The sequence below is a fragment of the Rhinatrema bivittatum genome, chromosome 3, assembly GCF_901001135.1.
Source record: "Rhinatrema bivittatum chromosome 3, aRhiBiv1.1, whole genome shotgun sequence".
In the NCBI taxonomy this organism is placed as follows: Eukaryota; Metazoa; Chordata; class Amphibia; order Gymnophiona; family Rhinatrematidae; genus Rhinatrema; species Rhinatrema bivittatum.
This window is the reverse complement of record NC_042617.1, coordinates 324,866,518-324,884,029: the sequence shown is the minus strand read 5'-3', so window position 1 is coordinate 324,884,029 and position 17,512 is coordinate 324,866,518. Positions and strand designations below refer to the sequence as shown.

The following is a 17,512-nucleotide window of genomic DNA, read 5'->3' as shown; positions in this document are numbered from 1 at the left end:
ATCAGAGATCAGTTGGAGTCTGTGGCATTGCACCAGGAGTGAGTAGATGGGCCTACTGGTCCTTATCTGCTTTCATATTGGGTGAAAATAGTAGGAGCGGGATTGGAAAAGTGTAATTAACCCACCCTTGGCTCCTTCAAGAGTAGAGCTAAGGACAAAACAATAGGCAGAGAAAGGAAGCAGAGCCTAGCGATACTGCAGAGCATGGCGTAGATGGGTTGCTTTTGTCAGACTCCAGATCCCCAGAAGCCTGCTGGATCAGTGCTGGCAGGTTGGAGCAAGACCACAGAGACCTAGGAGGCCAGATTTTGGACAACAGCTTCACTAGCTGTGGTGGCTGTGTAAATTATTACAAAGTTTGGTGGTAAAACATAGAGGGTGAAGAGGGGGTTGTGGGTATAGGGTTAGGTAGGAGATTTTATTTGCTCATCTGTCCGGCATGTTAGAAACAAAAATAACTTGGTTAAAGAGTGATACCTTGTAAGGACTCCTGCTCCCACAGCTGGTTGCTGGAATATATCCTTACAGTGTATCCATCCACCCTTCATCTAAAGTGTCATAATCATCTGCCCTTTCTTTTTATATTGCAAAAATCATTTAGTGTCCCTCGCTCAAATTCAAGTGTGTCAATTGTGCTTGCAATGTAGTGCAAAATGATAGACGTTCATGAAAGGAGGCTCCTCAAAGCTTAGCCGATACTTCCTATTTTATCCATGAAAATAATTGCATCTGTTGGTTTGTTCCTGAAAATGCAGTTTACAAGTTCATGATTGCATTGCTGGATGCTAAACACCAAGATGTCTGCTTTTCTGCTTGTGGAGTTCTCATAAATCTGACAGCAGATAGCAATAAACGAGCCATACTGAAAGAGGAGGGCGGAATTAAAAAGTAAGTGTGCCGTTTACATTTTTTGTGGCTTCTCAAATGATTCCTTCCTAGATTAATCATAAATCTATAACTGTGTTTTTTGGGAGGGCAGGAGGAGGCCTATAAATTGTATGCCTGTAACTTGCTCACTGTTTGCTCATTTAAAGACAAATAAGCAGGAATTAGCCCAATTTTAAACAGCCTTGGCTCTATTTCTCTGCACTTGGGGGGGCCGATGAATATTATTCACAGAAAGCGGGCACCGACTTTTCAGCGCCCGCTTTCTTAACACATGCATGGCGCCCGCAAGGAGGGCACCATGCAATATGCAAATTAGGGGGTGGTGCTAGCACGGAGGCGCTAGGGTCGCTTGCGCCACCTTAGCGCCTCCTTGCTAACGCGACCCCGCGGTTACCGGCGGTCGATAAACTCAGCATCAGTTTTCATAATGCAGCCGGCCGGTTATGAAAACCGACGCCGAGCATATCTGTGTCGGTCTTCAAAGCGGCCAGCGGAGGGTTTTTTTTGTTTGGTTTTTTTTTTAACTTTTAAAAAAGTACAGAAAAGCAGTTTTTTCTGCTTTTCTTTACTTTTTTCAGTGCGCTCAGCTATTAACGCCTGCTCCAGACGCGCGTTAAATAGGCGCTAATCCCTCTATTAATTTCTTAGGTATTTTAGGCCCATTAGAATTAAGTGATCAGACATAGTCTCCCATGCATAAGGTGGGGTCATATTATTGACCTCTTGGCTTTTTCAGACTTTTCAAATTAGGTATGTTCAGTTCAGAAGCTTGAAAATTCTCCTTTGATTTGGTCAGATTATAGTTTATCGTTTGCGGTAAATCTAGGACAAACCTGAGGATCGATGCTCAGGTGGGGAATATGAAGTTATAAATTTAGATCAAGTGCATGAGCTCCTGTCTTAAGGGAATCATACTGTAGCAAAGGTGGCTAGATGAATTGTTTAGTAAAGGCCTCCTTAGATCACTGGGCACCCATTCAAGAAAAACAAGTAGTCAGGAGAAATTTGGGAAAGTGGTTTTCTGAAACTTTAAGGCAGCAGGAACAAATGTGGAAGTCTTTGTGAACCATGGAAGCACAAAAAAGAGTAAGTTAGTCAATTTCAGATTTATAGACAAACTGCTACCCCTAGGGCTCACTAAGATGTGAGTATTTGTAATTAAATCTCCTAGCCACTGATTTGTCACTAAGTACCAAATGTATTAAGTTGATCCAATTAAAAGGGTTCAACTTGTTTCTGCATACCCAAGAGGACTAATAGGGCAACCACAAATCTTTGGCCATTGATTGAACAAAGATGAGATTTAAGATCCAGCAGGGAGCAAGCCACAAATCCTGCTATTTTGGCAGCCCTTGAACTGCCTCGGATGGCAAGTCTGCAGGTTGGATAGCAGATGTTAAAGTTTGAGCACTTTGACCAGATAGAGCCAAGATTGTTGTACTCTTTAATTTCCAGGGTCACAAAGGGCAATTCTTTGCTAGACCCTTGTCCAAGTAAATTCCTAAAGGACTTACCTGACCCTGGTTTGAGCTATTCATATTGCCCACTATGCTATTGTTTCAGCAGTCCCAACATGTGGTAGGCATCTTAACATTTAACCATGGGCCACTAAGCCCACTGTTTATTCACTTTTTTCAGCTAAGGATCCTCTGTGCTGTTTTAGCCTTCGCCTCTTCGGCATCATCTATAGCTACATCTTTTTTGTAAATGTCTAAATATCTCTGCTTGTCTGAACAGTATAAAATCCTAGATAACATTGTTAAAATACATGTTAACCTGTCATCTTACCTGAATTTTATATTAAGATATCCAAAGATGCTTAGTACCCAAGTTGCCCAGAATCCCGGAAGAAGCTGTCATGTGATCTCTCTGTGAAGACTCATTACCCTGTAGTATTTTGGAAAGCATAGAGATTAAGTAACTTCACCAAGGTTACACACAGCAGGAATTCCAAAGGTGTCCAGGTTGCCTTGGCTGTATGATCTGATTGCTAAATTACCCTGCCTTAGAGGCCGATGTAATAAAGTAGTAGTAAAAAAAAAAAAAAAAAAAAAGCACTAACATTTATCACAGATTTTCTCTGTTACTATGCTAAAAAAAAACCCAAAACTCTACTACTGATGAAATAAGCTAATTATAGGCAAATTGGTTGATAATAAACACAAAAGTGTGCTAAACAAGTGAGCAAAAATGGTAGTTAGTTAAAAGTTCACTAACGTTTTACTACTGCTTTTAACTTCATTGGTTAGCAGTGGAAGCTAAACTTCACACCTCAGCCCATTGAATTAAAAAAAACCAAAACAAAAAACCTGCTGCTCATCTGCCAAACCCCCCCCCCCCCACACACACACACACAAACTCATTAACCCACCCATCCTAAAGACCCCCCCATACGTACCTGTCCTGAAGAATGGCTCGGCCTGTCGTCCCCATTGGCTATATTTAAAATGACAATGGGTTAGCTAGAGTCCATGACCTAAGAGACCTGAAGAGCCGGTTCTACAGGAAGGGTAAGTATAGGGCTAGGTGGCGTGAGAGGTTTTGAATTCGGGCGTCCCAGATGCAGGGGTCTCGGAGTCAGAATCGAATCCATCAGTGTCCAGATTGGGTGTCTCTAGTTTGGGGAATCAAGGTCATAGGGTGGCTGTCTTTGTTTTGTTTTAACTTCCATTTACTTTCCATGGAAGAAAATGAAAGTTAAAACTTTTTAGATCAGCTCCATGCTTATAGTAAAAATTCAGCGCTAAAGGTGAAAGAAAATGCACTCAGTTGTCGCACATTTTCCTGCACCGAATGTCATTCAATCTGCAGGGCATCTCCATGTGTTAACATGCAATTTATTTTTGGTGTGCAAAGTCCTTCCTCCCTCAGTAATTTTAGAGCAGCATAAATATATGCATCTTGTTACATCCTCTGCTGGCTGTTCCAGGGATCCCAGAATGTTTCACTGGCAGAGCACAAGAAAGTATATCCACTGAGAACAGCATCTCATTGCACGCTTTCTCCCCATTCACCAAATGATTTAAAAGGGATCCATGTGTGTCCATCCATCTGTCTGAAGGTAAAATAAAGAGTACAGCAGATGTAGTTTGCTGGAGGAAAATGTAAATTATATGTGTGAAAACAAGAAATATTGGGTCAGTGTTCTCAAAGAAGGGACCTTGCCAGAAACTCCCCATCCTGCCCCTTCTTCACACATGCACATGAAGTTTATCGCCAGTCATATGTCTGTGTGTGGTGTCCACATCTACTCCTCCTCCAACATCCTCAGCCTGCATTTGCAAATAGAGAGAAAACCATTTTGCTTAGCTCACTTGATTTCTAAAGTTTGAATTTAGACCACAATGATTTGTGGTAACTGAGCAAATGGAAATATTGCTTCTGTTTTGTTTTTTTTTGGCCTGTCTGTCTTTCTCTAGACCAAGCTGCTAAAGGTAGGTATGGCTTTTGGAACAGAGCAGTGGCCAGCATTCTGTTTCCCATAAGCACCATTTCCTGTTCATACCCCAGATCAGTCCAGACAAGTGGGTTTTGCATCCCTACCAGCAGATGGAGGCAGAGAATAAAAACGTTTCAGGCACTGCTACATAACAGAGTGTGCCACCTGCAGTTCCTCAGTATTTCTCTGTCTCCAGCAGATGGTAGAGGTGCAAACCTGCAGTCTGGAGTTTTCTAAATAAATAAATAAGCAAATAAATATATATATATATATATATATATATATATATATATTTCTTAAATTCTTAGAAGAAGAGAAGAAAGAATAGGCTCCCCAAGGTGTTAGGTTCCTTCGTAGACCATCCCTCGGGTACAGGGCAAGCGGGAAATTTGGTAATCCCTGATCTGTCTCTGCCCTCATTTTCCAGAGGGAGGGAAAGCCAGGGGTCCTGATCCCCTCACTCTCTCTTGAGGCCCCCTCACCCTCAGCTAGCAGCCAGAAGCAAGAGGGGAATGGAAGCACTTGAGGGAGTCAAAGGGGAACAAGTTATCCAAAGAAGCCCAGCAAGAAGAATTTCCCCCGTGTTCTCGTTTTCGGGATATAAGGCGATCTCAAGGGTCAGTATTCGGCTACCTCTGATTGCTTCCCATAAGCACCATATTTCTATCTCGAGCTCAGAGCACACTTACAACAGTTGCACACCTCCCTCTATGCTTCTCAAGCTACATCCACTCACAGCCCCTACAAACACATCACTACTCCCACATGCAGACCTCCAAACATACATCCCCCCCACTCCTCTGTAACTTACCACAAATATGCACACTTCCCGTTCCACCCCCTCTCTCACATACAATGCAGGAAGTGCAAAAACCATACTGAGGCATAGCATGTACTCGGTATGTAAGAGCTCTTACAAATCCTTCCTGAAGCCAGTCTCTGCATGCTTTCCCCTGGTGTAAAAAATAAAAATGAACTCTGATCAATTCCTAGGTAATTTGGATGTTTTTACTTGTTCCTAGTATGTATTTTATAAATACATTTTATGATTTGTGAAAAGAGAAGTAGAAATATTTCTGTGCTTAGGCTTCATCTTCTTTGAAACCTTTAAGGGATATTAAGTTTTCAAGGGGAGACAAGTCCTAGCTTCTGTGCCGATCCTTATCAGAAGCCCATGCAGGCATCACACTGATGCACTTAAATTACAAATAGAGCATGGACAGCTGAAGAGCAGATCTTCATCAGATACACGTAAATCATGAATACAGCATGGACAGCTGAAGAGTAAAACATAGGGAAAGAGGTTTAAAAAAAAAAAAAAGGGTGTGGGTATAATTAAATATGCATATTTTGAGTCCCAAATCGAAAGAAATATAAATAAAAATATTTCCCTGTACGTACCCGGATCAGTCCAGACTCCTGGGTTTTGCCCCCCCCCCCCCCCCCCAGCAGATGGAGACAGAAGTTTACCAAACAAAACTCTGCCTTACGTAGGATGGTACCACCTACAGTCTGGCAGTATTCTTCTGTCTCCAGCAGGTGGAGGAGGTGCAAAACCTAGAGTCTGTGCTAGGGCCTAGTTAGCATTTTGAGACAGGGTAGTTAGGTAATTAAAAAAAAACAAAACTAAAAGACAGCACCAGGAGCACTGGAGTGCTAGGACCGCAGAGTTCGCCTGCAGGTCACAGTCTTAGCCTCTCAGGGGGTTGTGAGGTCCTGAGGGGACCATCCCCCCTGGTTTCAGAGGCAGCTGAGGTACTGGGTGGACAGCCCCGATTACCAGCTTGTGGAGGTCACTGGGGGTGATACCGGGGAGCCCAGCTCACTCCCACCAGTTTGATCCAGGACCCGGAGGCTATTGGTTAGGTATTTAAAAAAAAAAAAAAAAAAATTAAAACGTTTTAACTTCACGGCTCAACTCTACCTTCTCTCCAATTGTGTTGGGGGCACGTTGTGCTCCAATTTGTCGTTTCCTGTAGGAATGTTTGTTTCCTGTAGGGGTGTTTGTTTAGTAGCAGCATGCCGAGCCGCATGTAGGGCCTGCAGCGCTGCGCAGCTGCGTGAGGGGGTATGCACAAACTGTCTTCCGGGGGGAGAGGGAGCCTCCACGACCTAGAGTAGGGTCTTTCTTTGGGTCCAAACGGTGACAGGAGCTTTGGGGGAGCTGCAGCTCCGGTCCGTTCCCACGAAGCGCGGGAACGGGCACCATTTTGGGTGCAATAGGGTCAGTGTCTGAGGGGAGTGGGCACCATCTTGGCTCCGCTTGCACTGGCGGCCTCCGCGGCGCAGACGGTGCTCGGGGAGGAGGACACTCCACCACACTTGTCACCGCAGCGCAAGGTCCCTGAGGGGGACAAACCTGCGGAACCTGTGGACCCAGATGGTGATGGGGATGATATGTCCTCTGATTCTTCTTTTTCATCAGACTTTATTCTGCTTATGCATAAAGCCTTTAAGGCCTGGAAGGCGGGGAAAAAGAGGCCTCACAGTCATGACACCCTGCCCGAGCCCTGGAAGCGAGCCAAGTCCGAACAGGACCCAGGTCCCTCGGGGGGGACAGCGTACTTTTAGCACACGGACTCCGATGGCGGATCCGGATACCTCTTCAGACTCGGATGACCAGGACGACCAAGATTTACCCGCCCAGCCCCCAAGGGGGTTGAGGGGGATGCCGAGCACCTGCACAGAGGTCTGCGGAGATCCCATGGGGCGGAGGGCGACGACCCGAAGGTTTTTCGTCTTTTTAGGAGAGAGAAACTGGATCCGCTGATTCCAGCTATCCTCGGAGAATTAAGTATCCAGCTGCCCCAAGAAGAGTCTGGGTTAGGGGCTAAGGACCCAGTGGTGTTAGGCCTGAGGGGTCCGCCGTCTGCTTTCCCTTTCCACTTTTTGGCAATGGATTTACTCTTCAAGGAATGGGTCACCCCGGATTTGGGTCTTAAGGTGGCAAAGGCTATGGACAAGCTTTATCCACTGCCGGAGGAGGCCTTGGAACTGTTAAGAGTTCCTAAAGTGGACACAGCGGTGGCTGCAGTTACGAAGAAGACTACCATCCCGGTTACAGGGGGGGACGGCTCTTAAGGACTTGCAGAATCGCAAGCTGTAGGTTCAGCTCAAGAAGATCTTCGAGGTATCTGCGCTGGGGATCTGTGCGGCAATGTGCAGTAATTTCTCCTTGCACGCCGGCTTCGCTGGGTACAACAGCTGCTTACCAACGAATCGCTTTCACAAGAGGAAACACTCCAAGCAGGACGACTTGAGGCTGTGATTGCCTACAGTGCAGCTGCCTTTTATGACTTGTTTCATACATCGGCCAGAGCCATGGTGTCAGCGAGGCGTTTGTTGTGGCTTTGCAACTGGGCAGTGGATGTTTCCTCAAAATCACAGCTGGGATCTTTGCCATTTAAGGGCAAGCTACTGTTCGGGGAAAAAACTGGAGGATCTGATTCAATCCTTAGGCGAGAATAAGGTGCATCGGTTACCAGAAGGTAGACCGAAGTCGAGAGGGTCCTTTACTTCCAGGTCTCTATTTCGAGAAGCTCGGAAGCCTCGGACTTCCAGGGGGTCTGTTTTGTCCTTTCGACACATTGCCAGAGGACAACAAGCGTATTCTCAATCCTTTCGAGGCAAGTTCGGCAAGTTCGGGAGACCTGGCTCCAGTCAGACCGTGCCGAGCAGCAAGCCCTCCCAATGATGTGCGGTCGGTCCATTCCTCTGTTCCAGTGGTGGGAGGCAGATTGTCTTGGTTTTACGAGGAGTGGGCCAAAATTACGTCAGATCAGTGGGTCCTAACTGTGATAAGACACGGTTACGCGTTAGATTTTGCACACTGACCCCACCAGAGATTTCTGGTCTCCCCTGGCGGTCTTGCAACAAAACATTGGACAGTAAAGGAGACTCTACAGTGTCTTCTTGACCTCTGCGTCATTGTTCCGGTACCGTTAGCAGAGCTTTGACGAGGTAGGTATTCCATTTACTTTGTGGTGCCAAAAAAAGAGGGAACGTTCCGGCCCATACCCAACTTGAAAAGGGTCAACAAATGTCTACAAATTCCTCAGTTCCGTATGGAGACGCTATGGTCCATGATTGCGTCGGTCCGACAGGGAGAGTTTCTTGCTTCCCTAGATCTCACAGAGGCGTATCTACACATCGGGATCCAGGCCGATCACCAGAGGTTTCTGAGGTTCTCCATATTGGGCCAGCATTATCAATTTCAGGCACTGCCTTTCGGTCTTGCCACCGCTCCCAGGACGTTCACCAAGATTATGGTGGTGGTGGCAGCACAATTGTGCAGAGAAGGAATTTTTGTCCATCCGTACCTGGACGATTGGCTGATTCACACGAAATCGGAATTACTATGCCAGCAGGCGATTCACCGGGTTCTTCAGTTGTTGAGGTCTCTCAGCTGGGTAGTCAACGAGTCCAAGAGCCGGCTTGTACCTTCCCAGTCGCTGGAGTTTTTGGGAGCTTTATTCGACACCCGGCTAGGGACTGTGTCCCTTACGGAGGAACGGATGTGCAAGCTGCAGGGACAGGTGCATGCCTTGTTATCCAAGCGCGTTACCTGCAAGTGCTAGGATCCATGACCTCGACACTGGAATTGGTTCCTTGGGCTTTTGCTCATATGCGGCCTTTACAGTCAGCATTGCTATCCCGATGGAACCCAGTTTCAGAACAATTCCATCTCCCTTTGCCTCTGACAGATTCAGCGCGGTTCAGCCTGGAATGGTGGTTAATCCCAGAACACTTGCGAAGGGGAGTTCCGTTGGTAGTTCCAACCTGGACAGTGATCACTACGGATGCAGCTTGTCCAGTTGGGGGGCGGTTTGTCTGCGAAAATCGGTGCAGGGGCAAAGGTCCCAGGAGGAAGCTCGCTGGTCCATCAATCGTCTGGAGACTAGAGCGGTGAGATTGGCACTACAGGCATTCCTTCTGCTTCTCCGGGGCAAGGCGGTCAGAGTCCTCTCAGACAATGCAACCACGGAGGCTGATATCAACCGTCAGGGAGGAACCAGGAGACAACCGGTGGCATTAGAAGCTAGTGTATTGATTTCATGGGTGGAACAGAATTTAGCCTGCATAGCGGTTTCTCACATCGCCGGAGTGGTTAATATCCAGGTGGACTTTCTCAGTCGCAATCATCTGGACCCAGGAGAATGGGAGCTAGCAGACGATGCCATTCAAATCATTTGTGCCTAGTGGGGCACTCCAGGCGTGGATCTCATGGCAACGTTCAAGAATGCCAAGGCTCCTCGTTTCTTTGCTCGTTGCAGGGAGACTGGAGCGGAAGGCGTGGACGCTCTTGTGCTTCCCTGGCCGACAGAGGTTCTGCTTTGTGTTCCCACCTTGGCCTCTTATAGGCAGGATTCTTCGCCGAATAGAGTTGCATCCAACGGAGGTAGTTCTGATAGCTCCCAAGTGGCCAAGGCATCCCTGGTTTGCGAATTTAGTGAATCTAGCCGTAGTGGCTCCATTACGGTTCCCGGACATGCCAAATCTACTACATCAGGGACCCGTTTGTTTCGACCAGGTCGAATGCTTTTATCTAGCAGCATGGCTTTTGAGAGGAGGCGTCTGAAATCCAGAGGATACTCCGATGCTGTAGTGACTACGCTTTTGCGCTCCCGCAAGGTTTCTACTTCTCAATCTTATGTGCGGCTCTGGAAGGTCTTTGAAGCCTGGTGTCTCGCTAGAGATATTGTTCCCACTCGGGCGGACGTACCGGATATTTTGAATTTTGTTCAGGCTGGTTTGGCGAAGGGGTTGTCATGTAGATCCTTGCGCATGCAGGTAGCAGTGCTAGGTTCGTTACGTGATAACATTCATGGAACATTCTTAGCAAATCATTCTGACGTCTCTCGTTTCCTTTGGTGGGGCGAGGCATTTGTGTCCTCCGGTACGACAGCCCTGTCCCTCATGGAATCTGAATGTGGTTCTGAAGGTTTGTGTGGGGCACCTTTTGAGCCGTTGAACAGGGCGACCGTGAAGGACCTTACTTTGAAGGTAGTGTTCTTGGTAGCTATTGCGTCTGCGCGCAGGCTGTCTGAGCTTCAAGCTCTATTGTGTAGGGAACCCTTTTTGAGAATTTCGAATTTTGGGGTTTCTCTATGTACGGTTCCCTCATTCCTTCCTAAGGTGGTGTCCTTCCATTTAAATCAGTCGGTAGAGCTTCTGTCTTTTTCAGACTTGGATAGGTCGGATCCATTTTCTAGGGATTTGCGGAAGCTTGATGTTCATAGGGCATTACTGCGCTACCTGGAGTACCAGTGGGTTCCGAGTTTCGGATCACCTTCTTGTGCTGTGGAGTGGTCCACGAAGGAGTAATGTAGCTTCAAAGACTACCATAGTTCGTTGGCTGAAAGAGACCATAAATTCTGCATGTTTGTTGGACGGTAGATCCTTGCCAATGGGTCTTTGGGCTCATTCTACTCGTTCGCAGGCTGCGTCCTGGGTGGACTGTCATCAGATTTCCCCAGATGAGATTTGCAGAGCAGCTACGTGGAAGTCTCTACATACTTTTGCCAGTCATTATCGTCTGGATGTTCGGGCTCCAGGAATGGGAGGATTTGGAGAAGGGGTGCTCAGAGCGGACCTCTCCAGATCCCATCCCAAGTGAGGTTAGCTCTGGTACATCCCAGGAGTCTGGACTGATCCGGGTACGTACAGGGAAAAGAAAATTTGGTTCTTACCTGATAATTTTCGTTCCTGTAGTACAACGGCTCAGTCCAGAGTTCCCACCCTTTTGTTGTTTAGAGGGAATGGAGAGTCCACACTGTATATTGATATTTACTGGGCAGATCAATTGAATAGCACGGGTTCTGTATCCATTTGGGGGTTAATGAGTCCGCTTGCGGTTGTTAGGTTACTGTATATAGTTAGTTTGGAGGTTTTTGTGATCCATTCTGCTTTGACATTGAGTAATACTGTCTCCATCTGCTAGGGGGGGGGCAAACCCAGGAGTCTGGACTGATCCGTGGTACTACAGGCATGAAAATTATCAGGTAAGAACCAATTTTCTTATCTGGACCCAAAAAAGAGGTTTAGACATAAGACTTCTAAAAGAATCAACAGGACCCAAAACTAGCTGATTTGTAACGCTGCTGTAAATAAAATGAATGGAAGCGTAATCTTGCAAGGAGACTCTGTGGTCTAATGGTTAGCACATTGAACTATACAAGTCAAGAGAAGTCTGGGAACACAAGTACAAATGCTGTCCTCCCACTAACTCTGCGTGCTCTCCCTGTCCCTCCCGTGACCCAGCTGTAATTAGAGCCCAGTGATTCCCGAGGCAGGGCTGAAAGGCTGCTGTGCTAGGTACAATATGTCACATACGCCTTAGCATGCTGTTTCAATGAAAGATGCACACACATCTGTAAATCCACATGATTAGAACTGCTTTTGGTTTTTAATGTGAAACAGGTTAATGGATTGTTTGAGAGACTTTGGGCCTTCAGACTGGCAGCTTGCTGGCTTAGTCTGCAAAACCTTTTGGAACTACAGTGAAAACATTACAAACGCTGCACTATGCTTCGGCGTTGAAGAAACAAACACACTTCTCGAACTGTTGTCATCATATTTAGGTAAGGGCAAGGCTGAAGATTCTCAACTTTTTTTCCTAAGCAGCCTTCTTCAATTAAATAGTGTTACGTTGTGAAGCCATGTCATCGTAGCATGCTCAGGATTATTAGTATTGTGACCTATCTTAATGAAACAGTTCTTTAGTAGCCAAACTCAGTGTTTTTATGCCATCATGTTTCAGGTTCTGTGAGTCTTTGGACTGTAAAGTAGCAATTGTGCATACTGTTCCCCAGCCCACCAAAATGAGCTGTTTCTCCAGCAGTGACAAACTCAAACAAAATATGAGGTGGGTGGGTCTGTCCAGAAGGAATGATGAAGACTTATCAATGAGACAAATTATCCATCCCTTCATATGGCATTCCGAACAAGTTTTCTCCAAGGACAGCAGGATGGCAGTCCCTACAAGTGGGGGACATCATCCGATGGATCCCAGCCCAGAACCTTTACGTCAACGTTTCTAGAACTTTGTGCGCTACTGGGCATGTGCAGGCTGGCATGATGCCACATGTACACATAGGGGCTTCTCAGGCTCTTCTTTCTTTGGAGCCCATTAGTCACAGACATCACATCTCCTGTTTTTCTCTGAAAAATCAGGCAGGAATCATTTGTCACAGGGCTATGCAGTTATTTTCTCCATTCTTAGTGTCCCTAACCCACAGGCACAGGAGCATGCTCTCTCACACACACACAAACACTTGGTTACAAGAACATGCTCTTGCAATCATACACATGCTCAGTCACAGGAACATGCTCTCACATATATACATGCTCAGTTGCAGAAATATTTGCTCTCTCTCACAAACACACACACGCTCAGTCACAGGGACACGCTCTCTGTCACACACTTGGCCACAGGAACATACTCTCACTCACGCAGTTTCAGTCACAGGAAAACGCTGTCACTCACACATACATTGTCACACACACGCTCTCTCGCTCGAGGGGGCCAGCTGCCCTGGGTGTCAGCCCAAGGGGGCATCATCAGCAGGGCTGATTTTACCTATGGGCAGAAGTACACAACCAGGAACAGGATGGTGGGGGAGATGAGCCTGGAGCAAACAAAGTACAGTGCAAAGCACAGAAGAACCATCTGCTTCCTAATCCAGCACTACCTCTTCTTCCCTCTTCCCCTCCTGTCTGCCCAAGAAACCAGACTCTGAACAGTGGATTGCTGAAGAAAGAGCAAACTACAAATACAGTATATAAAGCACATTCCCAAAGATAGCATATACCAATCACTAAAAAAATCAAAACATATTTTTTACCTTTATCTGATCATAGTTTTCTAATTGGTTGGTCCCAGCCTCTCTTTTTTTTTTCCATGTTACCTTTCTCATTCTTTTCATAATTCCTTCATTTAGATCTCTTTTTTTTCTTTGTTGCTTCTCTCTCCTCTCTTCTTCCCTTCCTCCCTAAAACACACACACAGGTTTTCACTCTCACCTGCTGTCTCCACATACACACAAACACACACAGGCTCTCACTCTTACACAGTATCCATCTCTCACACACTCACAGGCTCTCACTCTCACATGCTGTCTCTATCTCACACTCACACACGGTCTCCATCACACGCAGGTTCTCACTCATAAACTTTCTCTCACTCTCACATGCTGTCTCCATCTCTCCCTCTCTCACACACACACACACAGTTTCTCAATCACACAATGTCTCCATCACACACAGGCTTTCACCTTACACACTGTCTCCATCACAAATAGGCTCTCAGTCACACTGTCTCCATCGCACACAGGCTCTCACTCACACATTGTCTCCATCGCACATAGGTTCACTCTCACACACTGTCTTCATCTCATATACATACACACAGGCGCTCACTCTCACATGCTGTCTTCATCTCTGACAGGCTCTCACTTTTGCAATCTGTCTCAGTCTCTCTCACACACACAAGCTCACATGCTGTTTCCGTCTCTCTCACACAGGCTCTCTCACTTGCTGTCTCCATCTCGCACACACACAGGCTCTCACTTTCACATGCTGGCGTTTTCTCTTATACACACTAAGGCTGTCATTCTCACGTGCTCTCTGGCTCTCACATAGAAGCATTCTCTCTCTCACATGCACACATTCAATCAGGGCCTCTAGGTCTCTTCCTTGGGTCGCCTCAGGTCCGCAGTGGCCCTGCTGCTGAGTCTTCTCTTCTCGAGCTGCGGTAGGATGGAATTTGCGGCAGCCTTACTGCAGAGCTGCTAATTGGGTGAGCCACAGGCCCACCCCCATGGCTACCAGACACTGCCCCTCCTTTTCAGCTCGGATCCTGCCTGTGCAGCTTCTGCGGTCTTCTGGGGCCGCACAGGCAAGAGGGGACACCCAAAGTTTTTTTTGGATGTTGGCCCAGAGACCCAGCAGTTCCTCTCAGACTTCTGGAGTCTCTGGGCCAAATCCGGAGCATTCCCAGATATGATCCTTGCTTTAGGTCTTCCATCTGCTGTGATCTTCCCTTTGCTGCCTTCTTTCTGATCAAAAAATTGAGTGAACAACAATGATTTGGAGTGGATGTTTCTGTGTACACAGCTGAAATATTGAGGGGTACATTATTTTATTTATTTAACACTTTTTTTTTTTATATATATTATATTATATATATTATATATATGTTATACTGCATATTTTAAACATATCTGACTGACAGGGAGTAGTTTAACCCTGTCTGTATTTACAGTGTGTGTATTTTGGGGGAGGGGTGAGTTTGTCTTTAAATGTGTACTAGGGCTGTGTTTTCCAACCAGTGTGCCTTCAGACTTGATCAGGTGTGCCCTGGAAAAGTCACCAAGATCCAGGCCAGCACCTGAGCTCTGCCCTCAGCACCTAGTAACAAGAATCTTAGTTTTTATTTTTAAATTTATAAACTGCCTCATTCCATTAGGCTACAAGGTGGTGTTGCAGAACATAAACAAAGTGGCGTCTCAAAACGTCCCAACCAAGATAACCATGATAGTAAAGTTACACAGCGGCCTTGGAACACTCTCCTGAGAACGTGTGATCACGCGTGCCTCTTCTTCCGAGCCCCGTAGTGCGGTAATCAGTGGACAGCATGCGGGGCATGGATAGCTGGGCCCCACTTTGTCCGATATAAGCCAGTTCACACAGCATCGCCTCCTGAGCTTCCTCCTTTGTCCTATCCGCTGGCTGACTGAGAGTGTGCACTGAGCAGTGGGAGCTGCGGCAGCTGCCAAGGTACCTAACCAAGCTGACTTCCTGCATCGCACCAACTTCTCCCTTCCCTGGCACTTGGACCTAGATCAAGCTGGCCCATTATGATGAGTTTGTCTCTGTCTGTGTGCGCCCCCCCCCCCCCCCACACACACTTTGTTTCAAGGTTTGGAAGAGACTAGAGGGGTTTTCAGTGCGTCTCTTGCTCTTCTTTTGACCAACTGCTTGCCCTATGCAGGTTGGTCTGCCGTAGCATTTTTGTTCATGTTGATGTGCCTCGCGCTTGAGAAGGTTGGGAAACACTGTAATAGGATGGTTGAAACAGAATGATTAATTGCCAGGTGTAAATGGTAAGCAAGGGATTTTTACATGTAAGGAAATGACTTCTGGGCCTCCCCCCTGGGTGCCCGTACAAGTAGAAATCTGATAGGACAGCTTCTAGTTAGTGCTCAATCAGTGTGGCTGAGAATACAGATTTGCCTTTTTATAGTAGACGTTAAAATTGCTTTGGAAGCTAAGAAACACACTTACCTGTGACAGCAAAATATTTAACCAGAGATTCTTTTGATGGTCTGACAATTGTTTTGCTCCCCAGATGAAGAGCTGGCCTTGGATTACAGCTCAGAAGGCGATTTAAGGGAGTATCACAGAGCATGCTGGGAATCCGAGTTCAGACCTGTGGCCCTACAGCTTTTGGGCAGGATTCAGAGCCACCACACTTACCTGGAGCCTTTACCCATGGCATCCTGCTAGGCTGGTGTTCCTGCTGCATTATTTCAGTTTTACATTCTCTCACTGATTTAGTGCAGCCCCCGTTGTACATTTGCATTTTGCACAGATGAATGTAGAAGATTTGTTTTGTTCTTTTGACTACTGTCTTTAATAGTAACCAGAGGTTAATGGAATTAAATATTTATATAAAAAATGATTTCTATATTTTTAATGTGAAAGGTTTGCATGAGCAGTCTGAACATGGAAATAAAGAATTAATGTTTGCTGTCCATTATTCCTAAAGTGTGTAAAGTTATAATCTGCTGAGTTACATAAATATATTACGTAAAGCTGTTGCATTGTCTGTATTGCTTTTCTTGTGAGTGTGCATAGCTTGGAATGAACATGTTCCTTCTACAGCAGATGAATATCAGCCTTCACTTCAGCAGACGTGTTGTTCCGAAAGGGTTCAGGATATCTTGGTTTCTAAATGAATATGCATGAGATTCATGGGAACAGAGAAAATGATAGCGGTTTGAGGATTGTACGACCGATGTGATCCACCCATTCCCAGGTTTTTTTGGAATCTGTTATCGTTTGGCCTCTACCACCTCCCCTGAAATACTGTTCTCTTCATCCACCACTCTTTCTGTAAACTGAGTGAATATTTGAACAGGATAAACACTCAAAGACCTCAAAGGTATAAAATGTGCAAAAACCAACCTTTCCCAGCAGAAAAGAAGTTCTGGAAGAAGAGATGAGGATACGAGTCGCAGGGGAGGTAGTCAGGATGGTGCATACATGGAACAACTTCCCAGCCTGCGACTGCACAGAGGAGCCTTGGATCAGATAGGCTCTCAGATATTGCACCAAGAATGAGGAAACTAAATGGGCCTTAGCTGCCTTCATTTGTATGATTACAGCTAAAGTAATGCAAGACTGCCTAATCTGTAGGCCTGGCATGGATAGAGAAGATTTTGTTGTGGCTGTGTCTTTCTAACTTGCCATAGCATGCGATTTTTTTTTAAACAGCTGAGATGTTGAAATGTTTGAGCACAGTGGCCTGTTGGCCCCACTTGTTGGGCAGTGAGGCATCCCCACCCATCAGTCCGTGAACCCTGGGGATGTCCCTTGCCAGGATCAAGGCATCCCATTCCAATCCTCCCCCCTTTTATTTCCTGAATACCTTAGAAATGTGTGGGAGACTTACTTTGCAGAGTACTGCAGACAGCAGCGAAGATGGGCTTTTTTTTTTGTTTCTTTGGCTTGTGGTGTTTGTGCCAGCCACTGTTAAGTGCCTGACTTCCAGTTAGGTCAATGCTAGTGGGCCCCAGAAGGGGCCTAGGTCTTATTGTGGTGTCTCCAGTGAAGAAGTGAAGTGCCATCTTAGAGGGGGCAGGCAGCCCCTGCCCCAGACTGGCCCCCAATCATTTCCTATAAAACATGTACAGGAGACTTGTACATTTTCAGCACTCTCTCAATGTAATGTTCCATTTTTAAATTAGTAGTACAGCAATAATTTCACCTGTGTAGCATTAGCCAGCTAAAGCCCACAGTAAAGTTAACTTATCTCTTAACTTTCTATCTTTCCTCCACCTATCATTGTAATTTCCTTTCTCAGTTACATGTAAACCGACATGATGTTTTTTTTTTTTTACGAATGCCGGTATATAAAAGTTATAAAATAAAATAAAATAAATAAATTATATCCTGTATCTAAGG

At 46.0% G+C, this 17,512-nt stretch overlaps 1 protein-coding gene across 1 annotated transcript in view; it reads left to right on the top strand.

Moving 5' to 3' along the window:
- ARMC2 (armadillo repeat containing 2) overlaps positions 1-17,048 on the top strand; it is a 367,472-nt gene extending 350,424 nt beyond the window's left edge. The window contains exons 16-18 of the mRNA XM_029595303.1: positions 756-888; positions 11,747-11,907; positions 15,675-17,048. Of these exons, the coding sequence (XP_029451163.1) occupies positions 756-888; positions 11,747-11,907; positions 15,675-15,832 (452 nt within the window). The 3' untranslated portion in view covers positions 15,833-17,048. The remainder of the gene's footprint in view (positions 1-755; positions 889-11,746; positions 11,908-15,674) is intronic.
- The last annotated feature ends 464 nt before the right edge of the window (positions 17,049-17,512 follow it).